At 34.6% G+C, this 19,363-nt stretch overlaps 4 protein-coding genes and 1 long non-coding RNA gene across 6 annotated transcripts; 3 read left to right on the top strand and 2 right to left on the bottom strand.

The window, feature by feature from the left end:
- Positions 1–242: 242 nt before the first annotated feature.
- On the top strand, positions 243–2,422 carry LOC103837245. The gene is made up of 4 exons (XM_009113585.3): positions 243–561; positions 894–1,837; positions 1,912–1,984; positions 2,051–2,422. Exons 1-4 carry the CDS (start codon positions 490–492, stop codon positions 2,231–2,233), a joined length of 1,272 nt encoding a protein of 423 aa, XP_009111833.1. The 5' UTR covers positions 243–489; the 3' UTR covers positions 2,234–2,422.
- Positions 2,423–2,603: 181 nt separating this feature from the next.
- On the top strand, positions 2,604–3,751 carry LOC103837244. The gene has a single exon (XM_009113584.3). It carries the CDS (start codon positions 2,662–2,664, stop codon positions 3,628–3,630), a length of 969 nt encoding a protein of 322 aa, XP_009111832.1. The 5' UTR covers positions 2,604–2,661; the 3' UTR covers positions 3,631–3,751.
- A 3,210-nt stretch (positions 3,752–6,961) lies between these two features.
- Positions 6,962–9,127, bottom strand: LOC103837243 (RRP15-like protein). Its single transcript, XM_009113583.3, has 8 exons — positions 8,586–9,127; positions 8,138–8,239; positions 7,958–8,039; positions 7,848–7,867; positions 7,697–7,757; positions 7,534–7,601; positions 7,240–7,347; positions 6,962–7,162 (listed from the first exon to the last, which is right to left on the bottom strand). The coding sequence occupies exons 1-8, from the start codon at positions 9,030–9,032 to the stop codon at positions 7,103–7,105; spliced, it is 948 nt and encodes a 315-aa protein (XP_009111831.1). The 5' UTR covers positions 9,033–9,127; the 3' UTR covers positions 6,962–7,102.
- Positions 9,128–10,074: 947 nt separating this feature from the next.
- Positions 10,075–13,488, top strand: LOC103837242 (acetyl-CoA acetyltransferase, cytosolic 1). Of its 2 annotated transcripts, XM_033279830.1 has the most exons (15): positions 10,075–10,330; positions 10,450–10,490; positions 10,564–10,614; positions 10,716–10,814; positions 10,899–11,072; positions 11,143–11,248; positions 11,316–11,454; positions 11,576–11,653; positions 11,731–11,796; positions 12,200–12,285; positions 12,355–12,454; positions 12,547–12,657; positions 12,742–12,783; positions 12,868–13,061; positions 13,165–13,488. In XM_033279830.1, exons 2-14 carry the CDS (start codon positions 10,457–10,459, stop codon positions 13,042–13,044), a joined length of 1,263 nt encoding a protein of 420 aa, XP_033135721.1. In that variant the 5' UTR covers positions 10,075–10,330; positions 10,450–10,456; the 3' UTR covers positions 13,045–13,061; positions 13,165–13,488. The 2 variants fall into 2 exon arrangements, with proteins under 2 accessions (XP_033135721.1, XP_009111830.1); XM_009113582.3 differs by lacking the exon at positions 10,564–10,614 and having other exon boundaries at positions 10,076–10,330.
- Positions 13,256–19,279, bottom strand: LOC117128123. The gene is made up of 2 exons (XR_004451312.1): positions 16,324–19,279; positions 13,256–16,164 (listed from the first exon to the last, which is right to left on the bottom strand). It is a non-coding gene; the product is annotated as an uncharacterized LOC117128123 (long non-coding RNA).
- Positions 19,280–19,363: the final 84 nt, after the last annotated feature.

Here is a 19,363-nt window from a genome sequence, read left to right as displayed (position 1 = left end):
GAAATTGCATAGTCTGGGATTCGAACCCCTGATCTAAGTGTAAAAACATTTAAACCTTAACCACTATAGAAACCTTTAAACCTTAGTCCTATAATCTGCAAGAAACTGCAATAGTCTGCAATAAAAATTCCAATTTTGATCCATGGATATAGTTTACACACTATCTATGTTTGATTACTTTCTTATTTAGTGAAAATTCAAAATTCAAAATTCCAATTACTTTCTTAACAAATTCAAAAAATGAAAACATTAACGAAGCAAAGTCAATAACCAACCAAAATAAGTTGGCTCATTTTCTTTCCCAACGCAATCAGTTTTCAAAAACCCATCTTCCTCGCTACGCTTCTCCTCTTCAAACACTATAAAACCGAGAGAATACACACACGCACGCACACTGTTCATCACTAGACGATATTCAATTTCGAAATTCACTGGGCGAAAAAGGAAGAAGCCGATAGACTGATGAGAAAACTGTAAAGAAGCAAAATCATGACGAGATCGAAATCGCTTCCGATTAGGTCTTCGCGCAAGTCTCTCGATCCATCCCCCGCATCGCTTCCGGTAACTGCTCTCCCCTTTTTTTAGAATCGAAATTAGATTTCACGATGACTTGGATTTTGACTCTGTTTGTGGAAAAATCGAAGATAGATTCGAAGCTTCTAGTTTCCTTAGCTCTTCGCGTTCTTCGTTTTCGTTACTGAACTCAAAACTGATAAAGCCTCTGATTCGCTAATTAATCTCCACTATTCGATTCGGAGATCTACAAGATCGACCTAGATCTAACGGTCATGATGTCTTCTTGATTAGATCCTTACCGTTGGATCTTGGTCGATCTCCTAATACCTGAGTTTGAATTTTGTAACCGACACTACTAAGCTGATGTATTCTCACAGGAGGAATCTAATCAAGGAGTTAGCAACAAACGCTATCCTCCGCAGATTGAAATTGGCGATGATGATGTCGAGATTGTTACAGATACGTTTGATGGAAGGGATAAGAAGCGTCACTGTGTTGGGACAAGTGAGCCGTTGAGCTTAGAGGCTTGCATCGTATGTGAAACTTCAGACGAATTGGTGTACCGTTGTTGTGGCGCTGACTGTCTTCTTTGGTTTCACGAGGAGTGTTTGAAGGCTGAGTTCGGTAGTGGTGGTGAGGATCCTGCAAATCCGTTTTGTCCTTACTGCTGGTTTCAGATTCTAGCAGTGGAGTCTATACGGTTGAAAGAGAAGGCCGTTGGTGCGGAAACGGCGGTGTTCAAGTATCTAGACAAAGAGATGAGAAGCAAGGGTCAAGAGGATTCAGTGGGCACTACAGACATTGTAAGTGATCAGGAGGTAGAAGTGGATGAGAAGTGTTCTGATGAATCAAGAGGTGAGGACATGGCAGCATTGGTTGAGGAAACCGATCAATCAGAAGGGGGTAAAGAGAATTTTGAAGTGTGTACTGATAGAGTGGTAGATGAGGAAGAGAGAGTAGTTACAGAAAATTTTCTAGACGATGAGGATGACGAAGCAGCTGGAGATCAAACTAGAGGCAATGCAGATGCAGGGAAAGAGAGAGATGTTTCACCGTTTCTGTCTATGCAAGAATCGTTTTCAGGAAGAGAACACGATCAGGTCCAACAGAGCGAGAAGCGAAGAAGAAAAAGACGGTTGATACTGAATGCTTTCGATAGTGACGTCTCATCAAATGGATCAACTAACGAACCGAATGGAGAAGATGCGGTTGAGAATATTACTTCATTGGCGTTAGTAGTAACCTCCCCGCCAGGGATGATGAAGAACCACCAGAGAGAAGATAGCAGAACAACCAAAGTGGATAACTCAAAGACAGTGAGGTTGTTCCCTTTTTTTATTTAACAACGAACTGCTGTCTCTTATCTCACATCCACGTTACCTCATGAATGTGCAGGGACATTCCGATATTTAAGATGGATCAGAAAAGGAGGCTATTGTGGACGCCTGAAGAAGAATACATGCTGAAGGTATAAACACTTTTTTCATGAAGTGGATTAGAATTATTGGTTTGATAATGTGTTGGCTGCTCTCAGGTGGGAGTGGAGAAATTTTCAGCAGAAGCAAAGAAGAACATTCCATGGAGGAAAATTCTTGAAATGGGACAGAAGGTGTTCCACGAAACACGTACTCCATCTGATCTCAAGGACAAGTGGAGAAACATGACTGGTGCAAGATTAAAGAACAAACAAGACAGCACAACAGTCCCTGGTATGTAACCGATAATTGGTGACTCCAATTAGGAGATAGATGATCTTGGAACCGTGAAGGTTTTGAGAAGCTAAATAAAGAATTCATTTATATGAAACACGTTTTATTTGAACTTCACGAAGCCTTTTTTTATCTACGTTGCCAATATTAACATGTAGTATCAAATATAGACTCCTTTAACGGTGTTCCATCAAACAGCCTCTCAACATCTTTCTCTCGCTCTCTCACGTGCCAATACTCAAAAAAAATCTATCTATTCTCAGCTGAATCAAACAAACTGAACAATCTTCTAGAAAAAAAAGTAATAACGATCTCTCATAAGCCTTTTTTTTTCTTAATAGAGGAAAATCATTACCGTTTTATGCAGTTGCTCAAGGCTTTTGTTATTTTGTTATATATTTTATAGGAAATTAGGTTTTGTTTCTATTAAAAAAAAATGTTATCTTTTCGTATCCCATCTCTCGGAAGCAACCCGACGGCGTTTGCCGCTAAGATAACAGACACGACAAAGACCGTGGCGCAACTCAAGTCGGCCGCGACCCCCACGCCTCACAGCACAGTCACGTGCGGTTACCAAGCTCACGTGGCGGGATTCTTCCGAAACGTGACCGTTTTGTGGTCCAAGAATCTAATGAACCATTCCCTCACCGTCATGATCTCGAGTTTGGACAAGGACATGAACTACTGCTGCAAGATCGATCTCGTGAAGCCGTGGCAGTTCTGGAGCAAAAGAGGGTCAAAATCATTCGACGTAGAAGGAACCTTCGTGGAGGTTTTCTGGGATCTGAGGGCGGCGAAGTTGTCGGGAAACGGTAGCCCCGAGCCGGTGTCGGAATATTACGTGGCCGTTGTGTCGGATGAAGAGATTGTTTTGTTGCTGGGAGATTTAAAACATAAAGCGTACAAGAGGACGAAGTCAAGACCCGCGCTGGTGGAAGGGTTTATATATTTCAAGAAAGAAAGCGTGTTTGGGAAGAAAACGTTTTCGACGAGGGCAAGATTCGATGAACAAAGGAAGGAGCATGAGGTTGTGGTTGTGATGGAGGAGAAAGATCCGGAGATGCGGATAAGCGTGGACGGGGTCGTGGTCGTGCACGTGAAGAATCTGCAGTGGAAGTTTAGGGGGAACCAGATGGTGTTGGTGGATAAGACTCCGGTGATGGTGTACTACGATGTGCACGATTGGTTGTTTGGAAGCTCAGAGTCGACGACGACGAGGTCAGGGCTGTTTTTGTTTAAGCCTGTGGTGGTTGGAGCGATGGTGGATGAGTTCTTTAGTGATGCGGAGGAAGGAGGAGATAGTGGTGGAGGGAGTAGTCCTTTGAGTCGTTATAACTCGGCGTCGAGTGGTTATGGGACGTTGCATGAGTTTTGTTTGGTTCTTTATGCTTGGAAACTTGAGTGAGATAATGTTAACACCATAGCAATGTTTTAGGGCTTTTTATTAAATCACTTTTTATTTAAATCTCAGTTGATAAGTTATGTGATAACCGGAATAGATGCCGTGAAATTAGATATTTGTGTCATTTAAGATTTTTACAATAACATTGGGTCGGTGGTTTAGGATTTGAAGTTGGTTCCATCGTACCCCTAATTTGATTTCCGCTGGAAAGGATGTTTTACGGCATGTTGTCAAAATCTATAAGAATCGAAATAGATCTCAATAGGATAATTATCGGATTTTTTAATTCTTTTTTTTTAAGTTTGGTGTCATTGGACCTACGAATTCGCCAATTATGAGTTGGATATTAATAACTGGTCCAGATGTCGAGAGATTACCTAGTCACCTCTTTCTAATGGGAAAAGAAGATTTTCACAATACACAAGGATTTTTGGAGATGATAAAACACAATCCCTAACCACAAAACGAATTATGAGATTATGCTAATGAGAACATCTCAATAGAAATGCTCTAGTGTCTCTTGTAATTTTTAGTTGTTTGGTCTAACCGACAAAGTCTTCACATTATACTTTAATTATTTACATTATTATGATACTTTTCGTTCTTTAGTCAATTATTTGCTTTTGTTTACCAAAATAGGTATCACACCATTGTTCAAATCTAAACATTCGGTACCATATGTTTCTATGAGTATGTTATGACTAAATATCTTTACAGAAATGAAAGGAAAGAGTATATTTTATATTTGACTAAGAATATACTTCTCAAAATGTATGTTTGTGTTATTATATATACACTCAGAATGTGTGAAGAAAAATCATAAAAAGTTAAAAGAGAATATCTTATATTGATATTAAAAATGGCTATCACAACAAAGACTTTAATCACATTTGTTTTTACTATTTTTTTTATCGTATTTTCTGTTCATTGTGGTCTTACTGCTGCCGGCTGCCGCTGATACCAATGCATGTCTTTTAAGGAGGGTTTCTTAGCGAATATAAGAGACGTCTTTTAGCTTTTAACTAAAAAAACTAAAAAATGTCTCCTAAATAAGAGATATAAAATATATCTTTTAGTTTTTTTAGTTAAAAGCTAAGAGACGTCTCTTATATTCGATAAAAGACTCTCCTTAAAAAACCTGCATTAATCATACCCTTAATGTTTTATCTTTGTACTCCCATTTTTAAATATTTTGATTAATTAATGTACATATTAATTTAATTATATATATAAATAGGTTATGGAGAAATAAAGTAGGTAGTATGCTTCAGCATCTCAGAACCGTGTGAATAAAGAGAGGTAATAGGTTGCGATGAGTTTTGTAGGAAATGGGGTTATAAGTTAGGACCAGTGTTTTGAAACCCGATCCGGACCCGCGGTTGAACCGGTAAACCCGGTGACCCAGAAAAAATCCGGTTTAGATTTTGTGAAAAACCCATTATCTAGAAATCCGCTAAAACCCACTAAAACCCGAAACCCGATATCGGTTAAACCACCGGTTGAACCAATAAATAATTTTTTAAAAAATTTTAATTTTATTTTTAGATTATATTTTATATTCTAAATTTCCAATTAGGAAGTTAGGTGCTGAGTGCTGACAAAAAAAAGTTAGGTTTTCTTTTTTCAGTTTTATATTTGTGATTTCTAGATTTTGGTGAAGATTTTACTATGCCATATGAAGAAAATGAAGTAAACGATGGTAGAGAGAACCAAAATTAATTGATGTGATTTGGTGTTAGTTTATTTTAGTTATTGACAATTTATTACAATGATCTTTTACTTTTAGTTTATTTTGGATTTGAAGTGTAATTTATTATTCACATTAGACATTCAAATATTTATGACTCTTATGTTTTGATTTATTTTAAATGTCATAACTCTTACTTTATTACAAAAAAATTTAAATAATCTAAACTATTTTTTGATATATTGTATGTCAAATGAAAATAAAACTATATATAAACTAAAGTTAAATATTTCCTAAATGTTTTTAAACATAATATATATATATATATCCAAACTATTTTTTTTTTAAACATTTAGAAAATATTAAACTTTAGTTTCTATATTTTTATTTTCATAGCTAATATATTATTATATAATAAAATTAATTTATTTATAACCTGCAGTTTACCCGTGGTCGACCCAGTGACCCAATAACCCGGTAAGTCATACGGTTCAGTGTCCGGGTCGGGTTTAAAAACATTGGTTAGGACATTGTGCAAAAAGACAATGTTGTTGTGAAAGATAAGTATGTGTTTTTTTTTTGAATAAATATATGTCCAAGATGAAATCATCTAATCAGTGTATTGGTATTTGTTTGAAAAATAACATCAGTAATTTTTAGTCGTTTCAAATATCTATACAAGAAATCCTGAATGCAATAAACAAAATTTACCCGATTGAATTGAAATCGGTTTTGCTTAAATTGAGAAACTGTATGGCAAAAAGAATCATAAGATCTTTGAATACATTGTGAATCTAAAGATATTCGATCTCTCCTAAAATGTTTTCAAAATCAGACCATTTGACCATGAACACCATTTGACCATGAACGGGTCATATATCTGATTGGATTTTAATATTGTTGAACCAGATAAAACCATTAAAATTACCTAAGTTTATGAACTAGATGAACAAAAATTTAGTTAATATTTTATATTTGATATATATTAACATTTAATCATGTATCATATATTCATATTTACTGTAATTATTTTAAGTTTATATCTTAATAACTAATATGAACAAAAATTATATATGTTCAAACCAAATCAGTGTAGTCCAACAAGAAACATGCATTTTAAAAAGAGAGAATATATACTAGCTAAAAGAAATTTTTATAATGAAAGTAGAAACTCTATTCTTCATTGAAGTCTGAACTTCTTCTCAGCTTTTGCCTAGGGGCCTCGATGGCATTCTATACCCTGTTGCTTTCTCTACTCCTCACTTCCAGAGGAACGAAGAGACACAGCTGCACACATTCGATCCCATCTCCATAGAGGGAGCAATCCCGCGCCACTTGAAAGACTGGCTCCAAAACGTTGCAATGGTAAGGCACCGATAGGTTTGCTCGTCTTTTCCGCATTGTCTCATAGAATGCAGCCCTCATGGCAGAGAAGCTAGTCTTCACAGTGAGGCTCTTCACCAGACTGAGGAGCAGGAACCTTTGAAATTTTAATCTATTGCAATGTATATTTCTAAATCTGTGTGCACTATTTATTACCAATCATGTAGGAAAAACTACAGTACCAGAGAGGCCATGTTCTATTATAGTTCTGTATTGGTTAACAATATACTAGAATTTTACTTTTTTTTCTCTAAAGCCAACCACAAGAATCATAACTCTTTTTTTATATCTTTGATGTTACATTATCTTTGCTTTCAAGTTTCTTTTGCACTACCAAAAAAACAAAACAGAATTCATTCATATTGATCAAATAAAAAGCTGCACGTACTACAAACAACTGGTAACTCAATCTTCATAACTCTCATCTCCTGACATAGCAGCAAAATCATCTCCCTCGTTTGTTTCCTGCAGACATACAATCACAAGTCCTCAGGCAAAGAGGCAAAGTGGTTCCAGAACTGTGGATATGAATGAAGTGATACCTGTTTTTTGTCCCAGTCCTTCAGCTTTGGGTTTGCTAACATGTAGTTGTCACGTAGAGGAGCCCATGCAGGAGCTTCTTCTTCATTGGCATTTGAAGATTTTTGAGCCTGCCGACGGAATCTCACCAGTAAATTACCAAGAATACACTTATAGCTAACAGCTCTTACTAATGAAACTACGTTGTTTACACGTTCGTCCACGGTATAAAAGCAGATCAAGACAGGCTAACTTGCTTATATGTTCAACTAAAGCATACACAGAGAGAGTAGAAGACAATGTAGAGTATGCCAAACCTTGGAGTCTGATCTAGGTGTTTTCCCCAGCTCCGAGAAGAATGCTTCTTTTCTTCGCTTCTTTAACACTGATGTATGTTCCAACAGAACAGATTTAGAGGGAAAACATAAAACGGTTGACACAGAAAGGTTCATGCTAAAGATCAATATCTATGGACTTTACCTTTAGCATCTTTTGACCTTGAAGCATTCAACCCCTTCTGAGCATGTTGAGCCTTGTTTACCTGTTTGAAAAAAAAACAAAGTTTTTGAGTCAAAGGAATCACTCTAAGAGACTAATCAAGCTATAAAAACGGAATTAGAAACAAACTTACAGCATTAAAAAGCTTGACCACTGTGATTCCAGGAGTTCATGGAACAAAAACAGAGTCAGTAATCAAAGAAGAAAAACACCAAACAATCTTCAGCATTGAGGAAACCTTACCTCCTTTAGTAGCAACACCTATAAGAACCTTCTCATGAGACTCCAAATGGTTAGCAGGTTTAACATGTCCTTTCTCAGCAACCTTTTTAACACATTGTTACATTGACTCATTCATCAAAACCACAAACACACAGAGAAAACAAGAATAGTTTACTGAGTAAAGCAAACCAAAAACCGTACCAAATATTTTGCCTTTCTAGCCTGACCCTTAGCCTTCTTCTCAGCTTCCTCTTCAGCTAGCTTCTGAGCTATTAGATTCTTCTGTGCTGATAAAACAGGACCCTGCTCCACAAGTTTTAATCAGTGTTCTAAAAATCGGTTTAGGAAACACCTACTCGGCAAATCGGATCAGAATAAAACATTTTTTTCAAATAGCTTTTTTTAAAATATCCTCTAGGAGTTCAAAAAATCGGTCTACACATTAAAAAAAACGGTCTAGGCACCCGTCTAAACAATAATAATCCTGATGTCTAACCAACACTCAGGTGTTCAAAAAATCAGGCATTCAAAAAAAATCGGTCTAGGCGCCCTTCTAAACAATAATCTTGAACTGCCTAACCACCTCCTAACTATTTCTCAAACATTGTTTTAAATATATTAAAGCAAATAGAATTAATATCTCTCTCACCAAAGCATCATCTCCTTTACTCTTCATGATAGATTTAAAAGCCATCTTGAACGCATTACATCCATCATCAGCAGCGAACCTAGTGATCCCAGACTGAATCTCCCCGTGATCCTCCCCATCAGAGTTCTCGTCCTTGTCCGAACCATCTTCTTCCTCTTCGACTTCGTCGTAGTTCGGTCCCATGTTAGCATCAGAGAATATCTTCTCGCGGATGGTTACCTCTGGCGCCTTCTTAGATTCGTCTTCTTCTTCGTCGTCTGAGTTGTAGTCTCTTGCTCGCTTCTGAAAGAGCTTTTGCTTCTTCTGCGTGAGCTTGAACCTGTCGGAGGAAGGAGGTCGTGTCTTTTGCTTCTTGTTCTTTGACTTTCCGCCGTTCTTTAAGCCGACTCTCCTCTTTCTTGTGCCTCTCTCGGCCACCGACGTGTGAGTTGCATCTCCGGTAGACATTTTTAGTCGATGGTTTTGGTTTTTGATGGCGGCTCTCTGTGAAGTTGTCAAGGCAGAACAGGGAGATAGGGTTTTGTATCCTTTTAAAGTTTAAACCTTTGGCAATCACATGTCAAATCTAATTCTATTTTTGCCTATAATATTTTATTAAAAATAATTTTTGATTCAAAATAACTTCAAAAATAATTTATATCGATCTTGTGTCTTGTCTGCTTTACATTAAAAAAAATTATGCTCTAACTTTTTGTCAAGGAATCGACACAAATAATTAAAATTTATGTGGTGTTATTCAATTATGTATTTTAATAAAATTTAAATCTAAACATAATTTATTTGTTATTCAAATGCTGATTCTAAATTATATTTTAAAATCTAGTGTTATTCAATTAATAATGTAAATCTAACTTATAAAATCTAATGTTATTCAACTTTTAAGAATTTAAAAAAAATTGTATCTTAAATTGATTTCAATTCATCTCTTACGGATTCTCATGAACAAATGACTGAATTCAATATCCAAATTATATTTTAAAATTCATCAAATTAAAAATTTTAAATTTAATAGATTATTAAAAAAAATTGATTTTAAATCTTATGGATTAAATCAATGAACGATTTGATCAGTTTCATTAATTAAACCAAAAATAACTACAAATGAAAATAATATTTGGCATATGAAAGCTTCCCTTAAATGTTTAACATCAATGTCTAACTTCAAGTTTATGTTCAAGATGTGATTTTTTTGTAAATAGCTAAAGTTTCAAGTTTACCTTGTTTTTTGAAGTAGATTGATATTTGTATATAGCTAAAGTTTCATGTTAAGTGCCAAAAAAATTACAAGAAGTTGAACATCAATCATAACTTTTGTAAATAGCTAAAGTTTCATGTCAATTACCTTTCTTTTTTTTTACAAAAAGTTGAGAACATCAATCATAACTTTTTGTAAATAGTTAAAGTTTCAAGTTAATTACCTAATTTTAAAAAAATATATTGCCATATGTTAGAATTCATGTAAAATATGGGGTTGATAGGATAAATATACAATAAATTAATTTAAAAAGAAAACAAAGATTTTTAAGTAGAGATCACATATTCGTCGTGTTGCGCTTCATCGTAGTTATCGTCGCTCATTCACCAACCAAGACACTCTGTTTTTTTATACAACACACTCTCTCTCTCTCTCTCTCTCTGTTCCAGCTATATTGCAGAACTGATTGTCGTTATCATATACGGAAACACGTCACTTCCTTCAGCTTCCTCCGTCCTTCCTTCGCGCGCTCTCTGAACTGAAGTATAAGGTAAGCGATCCCATTAGATCTCCGCATTTCTCGTGAACCTCTTTATTAAATGGATCTACCTCTTTGATAAGACGTCGGGTCCATTGTTGACTTTCCAACCATTCGACTCCATTGTGTAGATTTCCGATGGCCCATTCAGCAGATTCCGTCAATCCCAGAGGTATCTCTCTTTACCACTCTCTCTTCTCTTCCTGATTCTTCTCATAACGCCCCGACCCGTCCACGGCTGATAGGCCATCCACGCCCGCTCTCTCAACCCGTGGGCCCCATCCCATCCGACGTCGGTCCGTTAATTTCCGAAAGCTCGAAATCATTGTTTACTGAGCCTCACATATCACAACTCGGTATGTTACACTTCTGTTTTAATAAACGAGTGTTGTTACAGATGTTTGCATTGTGGGTGTTGCACGCACTCCAATGGGTGGCTTTCTCGGATCTCTCTCGTCCTTACCCGCCACAAAGCTTGGATCCGTTGCTATCACAGGTCTGTTTTTCCTTAAAAAACAGAGCAGTTCTCTGTTGTAGGGCTATGTAGTTGACTCTGCTTTTGCTTTTGTACTGCTTCCAGCTGCTCTAAAGAGGGCAACTGTTGACCCGTCTCTCGTCCAAGAAGTTGTGTTCGGCAATGTTCTTAGTGCTAATTTGGGTCAAGCTCCTGCTCGTCAAGCTGCTTTAGGTGCAGGGATCCCTAACTCTGTTATCTGCACTACAGTTAACAAGGTGTGTGCTTCAGGCATGAAAGGTGAGAACTCTGTTTTTTTTTTGGTATGGAAAAAAAGATGAGGGAGATAATGTTTTCTGTGTGGTTTTAGCGGTGGTGCTTGCTGCTCAGAGTATCCAGTTGGGGATCAATGATGTAGTCGTCGCGGGTGGCATGGAAAGCATGTCTAATACACCAAAATACCTGGCAGAAGCTAGGTAAAATGATGTAGTATATGCATATATCCATTTCAATAGTTTCTTATTCAAAAACATTTTAATGCAGGAAAGGATCTCGGTTTGGTCATGATTCTCTAGTAGATGGGATGCTTAAGGATGGACTGTGGGATGTCTATAACGACTGTGGGATGGGAAGCTGTGCAGAGTTATGCGCTGAAAAGTTTCAGATAACTAGGGAGCAGCAAGTATGTTGTTCTTTAAATCTTTTCTTGAATTAAAACCGTGATGCTTGTTGTATGTTTAGTAGGTTTCATTGAAACGCAAAACATTAACTAGTTGATTGGTGTCGAATTGATGAATATGCAGGATGACTACGCTGTTCAGAGTTTTGAGCGTGGTATTGCTGCTCAAGAAGCTGGCGCCTTTACATGGGAGATCGTCCCGGTTAGTATATTTTTGTATCATCTTTTGTTAATGCCATATATATACTTGGTGAATACAATTATTGATTGGTCATACAGGTTGAAGTTTCTGGAGGAAGGGGTAGGCCATCAACCATTGTTGACAAGGATGAAGGTCTTGGGAAGGTGAGTTATGTGTCCTGCGGGTCAGTTTCTTCGGTTAGCTCGGGTCGGTTAGTTCGGGTTGGTTGAAATCTCGCCGAAATGAACCGGAAAGAAATTTGGTTAACATTGGTATTGTTTGGTAATTTTTTTCTTTTAGAAAACCAAAATAACCGATTACCGAACCAAAAACCAAAATTTTGTTTTAGTTGCCGAATTGAACCGGGCCTTCTAACTGATACGAACCAAAAAAAATTCGACAGGTTTGGTTCGGTTAATAACTGCAGGCCTATGTTATGTTCACCAGTGAACATGAACTTGTGTTTCTCTTGTTACTCGCCTGTTGCATACTATTTTTATATGTAAACAATAAATGAGAACTAAATTAGTATGCTTTTGCTACATGTATGATCTCTTACTATCTCAGTTTGATGCTGCAAAACTGAGAAAACTCCGTCCGAGTTTCAAGGAGAATGGAGGCACTGTTACAGCTGGAAATGCCTCTAGCATAAGGTTATATTCTCATCTAGAGTTTTAACTTCTGTTTTTCTTAACTAAAGTTTTTTGTTTCCCTCTGAACAGCGATGGTGCAGCTGCCCTTGTCTTAGTGAGTGGAGAGAAAGCGCTTCAGCTAGGACTTCAAGTACTCGCAAAAATTAAAGGTTATGGTGATGCAGCTCAGGTACATCACTTATGATACTGCCCCCCCTTTCTTAAAATGCAACATTTTTAGATGTTTTGTTCCATTCATTGAGTGAGACCCAAACCCTACAGGAACCAGAGTTTTTCACTACTGCTCCTGCTCTTGCGATACCAAAAGCTATTGCACATGCTGGTTTGGAATCTTCTCAAGTTGATTACTATGAGATCAATGAAGCATTTGCAGTAAGAAATAACTGTCTTCTTCCTCCTAAAGAATACAGAAAACTCTGTGATGGCTAATTTTTACTGAACTGCCTTATTTTGCAGGTTGTAGCACTTGCAAATCAAAAGCTACTAGGGATTGGTCCGGTCAGTCTTCTTACATCATCTGAGTCTACTAAACCTCGTCTTCTCAATCAGCTTACTCAAGTGTTTTCTTTTGGCATTCAACAGGAGAAGGTGAATGTAAATGGAGGAGCTGTCTCCTTAGGACATCCTCTAGGCTGTAGTGGAGCCCGTATTCTAATCACATTACTTGGGATACTGAAGAAGAGAAACGGAAAGTACGGTGTGGGAGGAGTGTGCAACGGAGGAGGAGGTGCTTCTGCTCTTGTTCTTGAACTTGTTTGATGCATTTATGAATCCAGGTAACTTGCATTCTGAGTATTGTTCATCAGTCCAAGAAGCCAGAAAATAAAAAGGAACATGTGAAACTCATGATCTCGTCCCATGTGTGGTGTTTGTTTTCAGGTTGGTGAACTATATAGACGTATGTCACGTATCTATCTTTCTTCCAACTTCCAAGAGTCAGTGATTGCAATTCAAGTTTGATATTGGTTGGTCCCTCAATAAACGAGTGATCTTTGATGTTGTTAAATCTATTTAGTTATATGAACTCTGTTACTGTTTCTGTTTCCGTACTTGGTGACCTCAGTTCTCAGTTACGAACCTATTCATTTTAGACTTCTAATGATAGTTTCACCATTTGTCAAACCCTTTTGCTAGTCGGTGTCTTCCTCTTCTTTGTAATGAATACTTTCATCTTCATGCAAATCATGGTATTGTTTTTTTCTTTATGATATCTAGTCACCTCAAATGTACACATATTTGAAAAGGTTGTTCATGCCATAGTTCAAGATAGCCGTGCGACTTCGTTTTTCCGAAACCGAACCAAACCATCGTTTTTCGGTTAACCGAAATTTTTAAAACCTATTCCGAAATTAACCGAAAATAACGGATTTTTTTGGTTTTCGATTAATTCTGGTCTAATTTTCCAAAAAAAAATAGATGCTTTCGGCTAAATTCGGTCTGGTTTTTCGGTTTTAAATTTTTTTTTATTTTTTATTTTAAATTCGAAAACCAAACCGAACCGAAAACCGATTTACTTTTCAAAATCGTACCGAACTAAACCGAAAACCAAAAATTTCGGTTCGGCTCGGTCCGGTTTCGGACAAAAGTCGCAGGGCTAGTTCAAGATATGTCACTTAATCACTCACTAGTCACTGCACGTAGTAAAACAAACCTAGTGATTATTATCTTGTGGAGATGCGTTTGGTTAACTGAACAAGCCCTTAAGTGAATGAAAGATGACAGCGTTATCCAAATTTGGTTCATGGACTTTATATTGTGAGTAACTAACACTAGACTTAAGTGTTGGTTTTCAACTACAGCCTATGTTGGTTTTCAACTACAGCCTACAGGGTAATTTGGCCACATTAATTTAACAACTGATGTTAGTTTTTCATACTAATAAATGTTAGCTATACGGATTTTATATATTCACATAATAATTGTTTATTTAAAGAAAAATAATTAGATTGAAGTTTAGAGGACTAGGACGAATTTCCAACTTAGGAGCATAAAAATTATGGTTCAAATATAAGAATGGTCTTTGGAAAAGAAAAAAATATATATGCATAAAAGAATGGTTATATATATATCTGCGTATGTGTATTGTGTAAGTAAAGTATATGTGAAGATGAAATTGGATTTGGACAGATGGGAGTGAGTGTGATTGTTTGTTTGTTTATGGGAGGGGATGTTTGTGTGCACCCTTTTTCTTCTTTGTTTTCTTTATCATTGTACTTGAGCTTTTATCTCTTTATCCCCTCCTTAACCTTCTTTACTCCTTTAATCATTACCAAATCCTTCTTAATTATTTAATTCAAATGTATTCACTTACTAATAGGTACATGAGCTGCGTATCTTATTACCATTCGTCTTTTCTTGGCGTTTTTTCTTTACTTGTTTTGGCGTTAGGGTTGACCTAATGTTTGCATGGTGTTCTGCGCTTGTCTCTCGAACTCAGTAACTTATTATATGACAATGCATATATCAGAAAGTCTAGCTAGTTGATTTGAAAGAAATTAAACATTGGATACCAATTCCTTAGCTTGACATTATTTCTTTATTGCTCTTTTCTGTCACCTACTACTCTTTTGTCAACTTTTACTTTTTATATTTAATTCTAACATTTGTTTATATTGGATCGTAATTTGTTTTTATATATCTATAACTTCTTGTTGATAATATATATGAGTAAAATTTTAAGAAATCTTGTTTTGAGTAATTTCATACAATAGTCATCAATCAGATGTTTTATATGAGTTTTGTTAAGTTTTAAGTGGCAGCAATTTTTTTTGTCAACTGTTCATATGTTTAAACGAAGTTTTCGTTGATAGAATGTCATTTCAAATAACATGAGAAAATACTATGTTTCTCATCATAGCATTTTATGTATCTTTATTTCTATTTTTATTACCACAATAATGATAAAAGTAAAACACAAGAAATATCATGGAACTATTGTAAATATGTCTAGTAATTAATCAAGTTACCAAACATATACATAGTTTATATAGAGATAAATAAATGCATGTTTATGTTAAACAAAGACAATATAAGTTTCTTATCTTTACAATTTTTTTTTGTTAATGACATTAAGTTTCTTACATGATTGTATATGGAAATCTAGTAATATATATATTTATGAATACCTATACTATCTTCTATAGTTTACCCGTAATCTCCGTTGTTTTCCGCGTGCTTATAATCTCAACAATTTCCGCGTGCTTATAATCGATCGATTGGTCGATTTCTCAACAAAGTTTAGCAGAACTAACATTGCTGTTGAATCCCGATTTCGTAGTTATGTTCTTGTTATTGACTGGATTCAATGTTTCCATAATTAGGATACACGAGTTTGTGTTTACGAAAACCAATATAATATATAATCGACATACCAAATATGCTTAACAGACAAACCCCCTTATATACACGGTTACCACCACAGGACAAACAAACCCTATCTATTTCATTTCATTTCCTTGTCGACATGCATTTCAATAATTTTATACAGTGAATACATCTGGCTATACGTATATTATACGTATACAATGCACACAATGTAACATATATAGAGGCTAGGACAGCTGAGTATTAACACAAATTTCGGGTTTTGCTATTTTTGGCGAAATTCCAACGCAAAAAGACAACTAAATAGTTACTTGTTGACTAAATGCTTGATAGATTTTTTTTTTCTGAAAGTAACTAAATGCTTGATAGATGCTTGTTGATTTTTTTGGCTCTCAGATAATGATCTCATTTTTCATGTCATTCTATTTTTTTCTGTCTGTGTGGCAGTCTTTTTTTTTTGTCTTTGCGTTTGGATGCTAGTGTAAGGCTATTGTTCGTTAAAATGATACAAATTTATGCTTTGTAAAATTTGTTGGGTATATATTTCGTTTTCTTCTTTGAAACAAGGGAAATTGCACCCAGTAGACACAAAAAAAAAACAAAATTCACTAACTAACTAAAAAAATCTCCTCTCTCCTACTTTCTCTTCCTATTTCTCTCTACTCTCTCTCTAAAAATCTAATTTCACTTTTTTTTGCTATTTAGCAAATAAACCCTTGAAACAAATCTAGTTCTCTTTAAAATAGATAAACTTATATACAGTACTTTTCTTTCTTCTACAAAATATGGTAGTTCATCAATAAAATTTTAGAAACTTGCGGAAATGACGAGTTTAGATAAAATGGATAAAAAAAATATTTCTAATATATATATATTGATAACCGTGAGGATACAGCGACTGAAGTTAATTGATTAGTTCTACGAGGCCCACGGTACTTTACATATTTTTGTGATTTAACGTTAGTCCGGGTATTCACACGGGGTTTTGAAGCCAGGTCTGTATTGGGGATGTTGCTCCCTCAAGACCACTAGCCCACCACCACGTGGTTATCTCTAATATATATTGATATAGATTTCTTTAAAATAGATAAACTTTATAATAGTGGTGGAATTTATTTTAATGTATTCCTTTAAAATATTATTTTATTATAGTAAAGAAAATAGAAAATTGCTATTTCTTACTCTATTTATAAAAGAAGAGATTAGCAATTCCTATTGTAAAGAAGAAATAAAACGGAATGAAGTAAAATTGTCTCTAAATGGTACTATAAAAACAAATATATATAGATTGGTTAGAGATGTTCTTAGTGTGTTATAATGATGGGCAAAAACTAAAGACTCGATTTTAACTCCCTCCCAAAACAAAAAGAAAAGAGAATACCCAGTGGAAAACCGCCCCGAGTGACATAATGAAATGACAATTATTTCTAAAATTTGAAAAATGTTAAAATTTCCAATTGCATGCGCCTTTTATATTATGACCAAAAAAAGAAATTACTCGCAAATATGTTAATACATCTATATACTAATATATCTACGTGTACATGCATGAATATACCCTGTTTAGATAAGAGATCTCTTTAGATAATTGTACAACGTCCCGATACAAGAAAGACGAGAACGTGAAAAATACATGAAAGATTGGAAGGACTAAAAAAATATATCCCCTCTATTTCAAATTATTTGGTGTTTAATTTTTTACATATCAGTTAAGAAATTATTAATTTTATTAATTCTGCTTCTTTTTGTATTAACTAAAGCCATTTCGACCAATAAAATGATACAATAAAATATATATGATTGAAACACTAAATAATATCTAAAAAATAAAACATCATATATCACTTAGACTGAAACAAAAATAAAACCTTAAGACATCATTTAAAATGAAACAGAAAATGTAAAAAACGAATAACATTGTATTTTTACCTCTAAGAAAATATGATAACTATTAGCTTATTATCTTATCGATTTATGTTATATTTTGAATCGATCCAATTTACGACCAAAAAAATTATTAATTTAGTTTGTTTATTAATTTATCAAATATTAATTTATAGAATATCTACTGTGTGTTTATAATTTTATGTATGTAGGTATAAAAGGGAAGAAAGAACATGTTTTAAAAGAAAAACGAAATCTGACCCCCTAAAAAACGAAATTGGAAGAGCATTGGATTTGCAGTTCTCTCTCGTGGATTCTTTCCCTTGGACCCTTCCTTCACCTCGATTCCCTTCAAAAGTCACAAATCTTCTCTCTTCATATATAGATGTTCACATGCATACATTAGATATATCTTTACTTACAACTATCCGTCGATTATAGATCTTCACATGCACATATACTCCAACTAATTTTACATAAAATTTGATAATTTCCTCAATCCAACTAAACATCAATTATATCAATGCATCGATTGGTCTTGAGTCGAATGTAGTATAAATGGTGTGAGAAGCCTTAGTTTGCTGTGGGATATAATCTACATGGTTTGATGTTCGTAGACGTACGTTATTGTTTTAGGTGTAAAATATTTCAGGTGGGAGTGATCACGTAGTTGAATGTAATTTTCATGTTAGAAGGAAAAAAAGTATATAAGTTACTAGATAAATTCAAAAGAAAAAACTCGTGATGGAATAGTTTTTTCGTGATTTATTTTATTTTATTTTGGATTTTAGTTTTTGTTTTCAATTGTTAATTAAGGTCTTGCTTTTTTTATTTGATTTTTTTTTTATGTTTTGTTGTAGCTAGTTCATTTCTTTACTTTTCTTTTCTTTTCAAACTAGAATTTAGATTTTTGAAAACAAAGTTGAATGGGAATTTGATCAGTAAGATGGGTAACTAGATCCTTATTTTAACTATTGTCTAAAAAATTGATTAAGTAAGATGGGTTTTAGCTAATTCATGTTTTGTATTCTTTTAAAATTTATTAAAAAGAATAACTATTTTTATCAATAAAATAAATCTATACTTATGTTTTCAAACAATTAAAATATTATATAACATTTATATACAATACATCAAATGACCACTTAAAATGCGTATATTTTTGTGGTTGTAGTTCTTTGTTACTCAAGAAAATTAAAAACAGTATTTTCTGCGGAGAATTGTGTTTTCTTCTAAAGTTTTGTAGGTTAATTAATTTTGATTTAAAATAGTGAGTGGGAGAACAGTACTGTTCAGAAACCCAAGGAATCCACACGGACAATACATTTTAAGCCTGAAGGAAACAAAGAACATACTTGTCGTTCCAAATCCTTATAACTTTCGACGTTACCAATTCATCTTGATTAGGTTTGAAGTTTCAGATCTCTTGCTAGCTCACTTTCAAAAGGCATTCACGCGTCCCGAATACATTAACCAATAATATATTAGAGTCACTGTTAGCGAAAATAATCTCGTCTCCATGTACGAAAAAAACCTCAAAATCATTTTAAACTATTACTAGATTTTGGTCCGCGCAACCGCGTGTGTGTTTGTTTTTACTTTTCTATACATAAATTATTATTTTTAAACATTAGTGGTATATATTTTTAAATCATATACTTAAATATTTATATAACTATTTCAAATACAATAATTTTATAATTTACATGTTATAATTAATCAATTGTTTAAAACCATATGTTTTTTCACTTCTTATTATATATTTATCTTATTGTATTTGCATTTAGTTATTAAGAAAATTAATATATTCATGAGAAAGCATGTTTGAAAATTATTTTGTATTTAATTTATGCTAAATTCTGACCCGTGT

The sequence above is a fragment of the Brassica rapa genome, chromosome A09 (genome assembly GCF_000309985.2).
Source record: "Brassica rapa cultivar Chiifu-401-42 chromosome A09, CAAS_Brap_v3.01, whole genome shotgun sequence".
NCBI lineage: Eukaryota > Viridiplantae > Streptophyta > Magnoliopsida > Brassicales > Brassicaceae > Brassica > Brassica rapa.
This window is presented reverse-complemented; position numbering and strand designations above follow the sequence as displayed.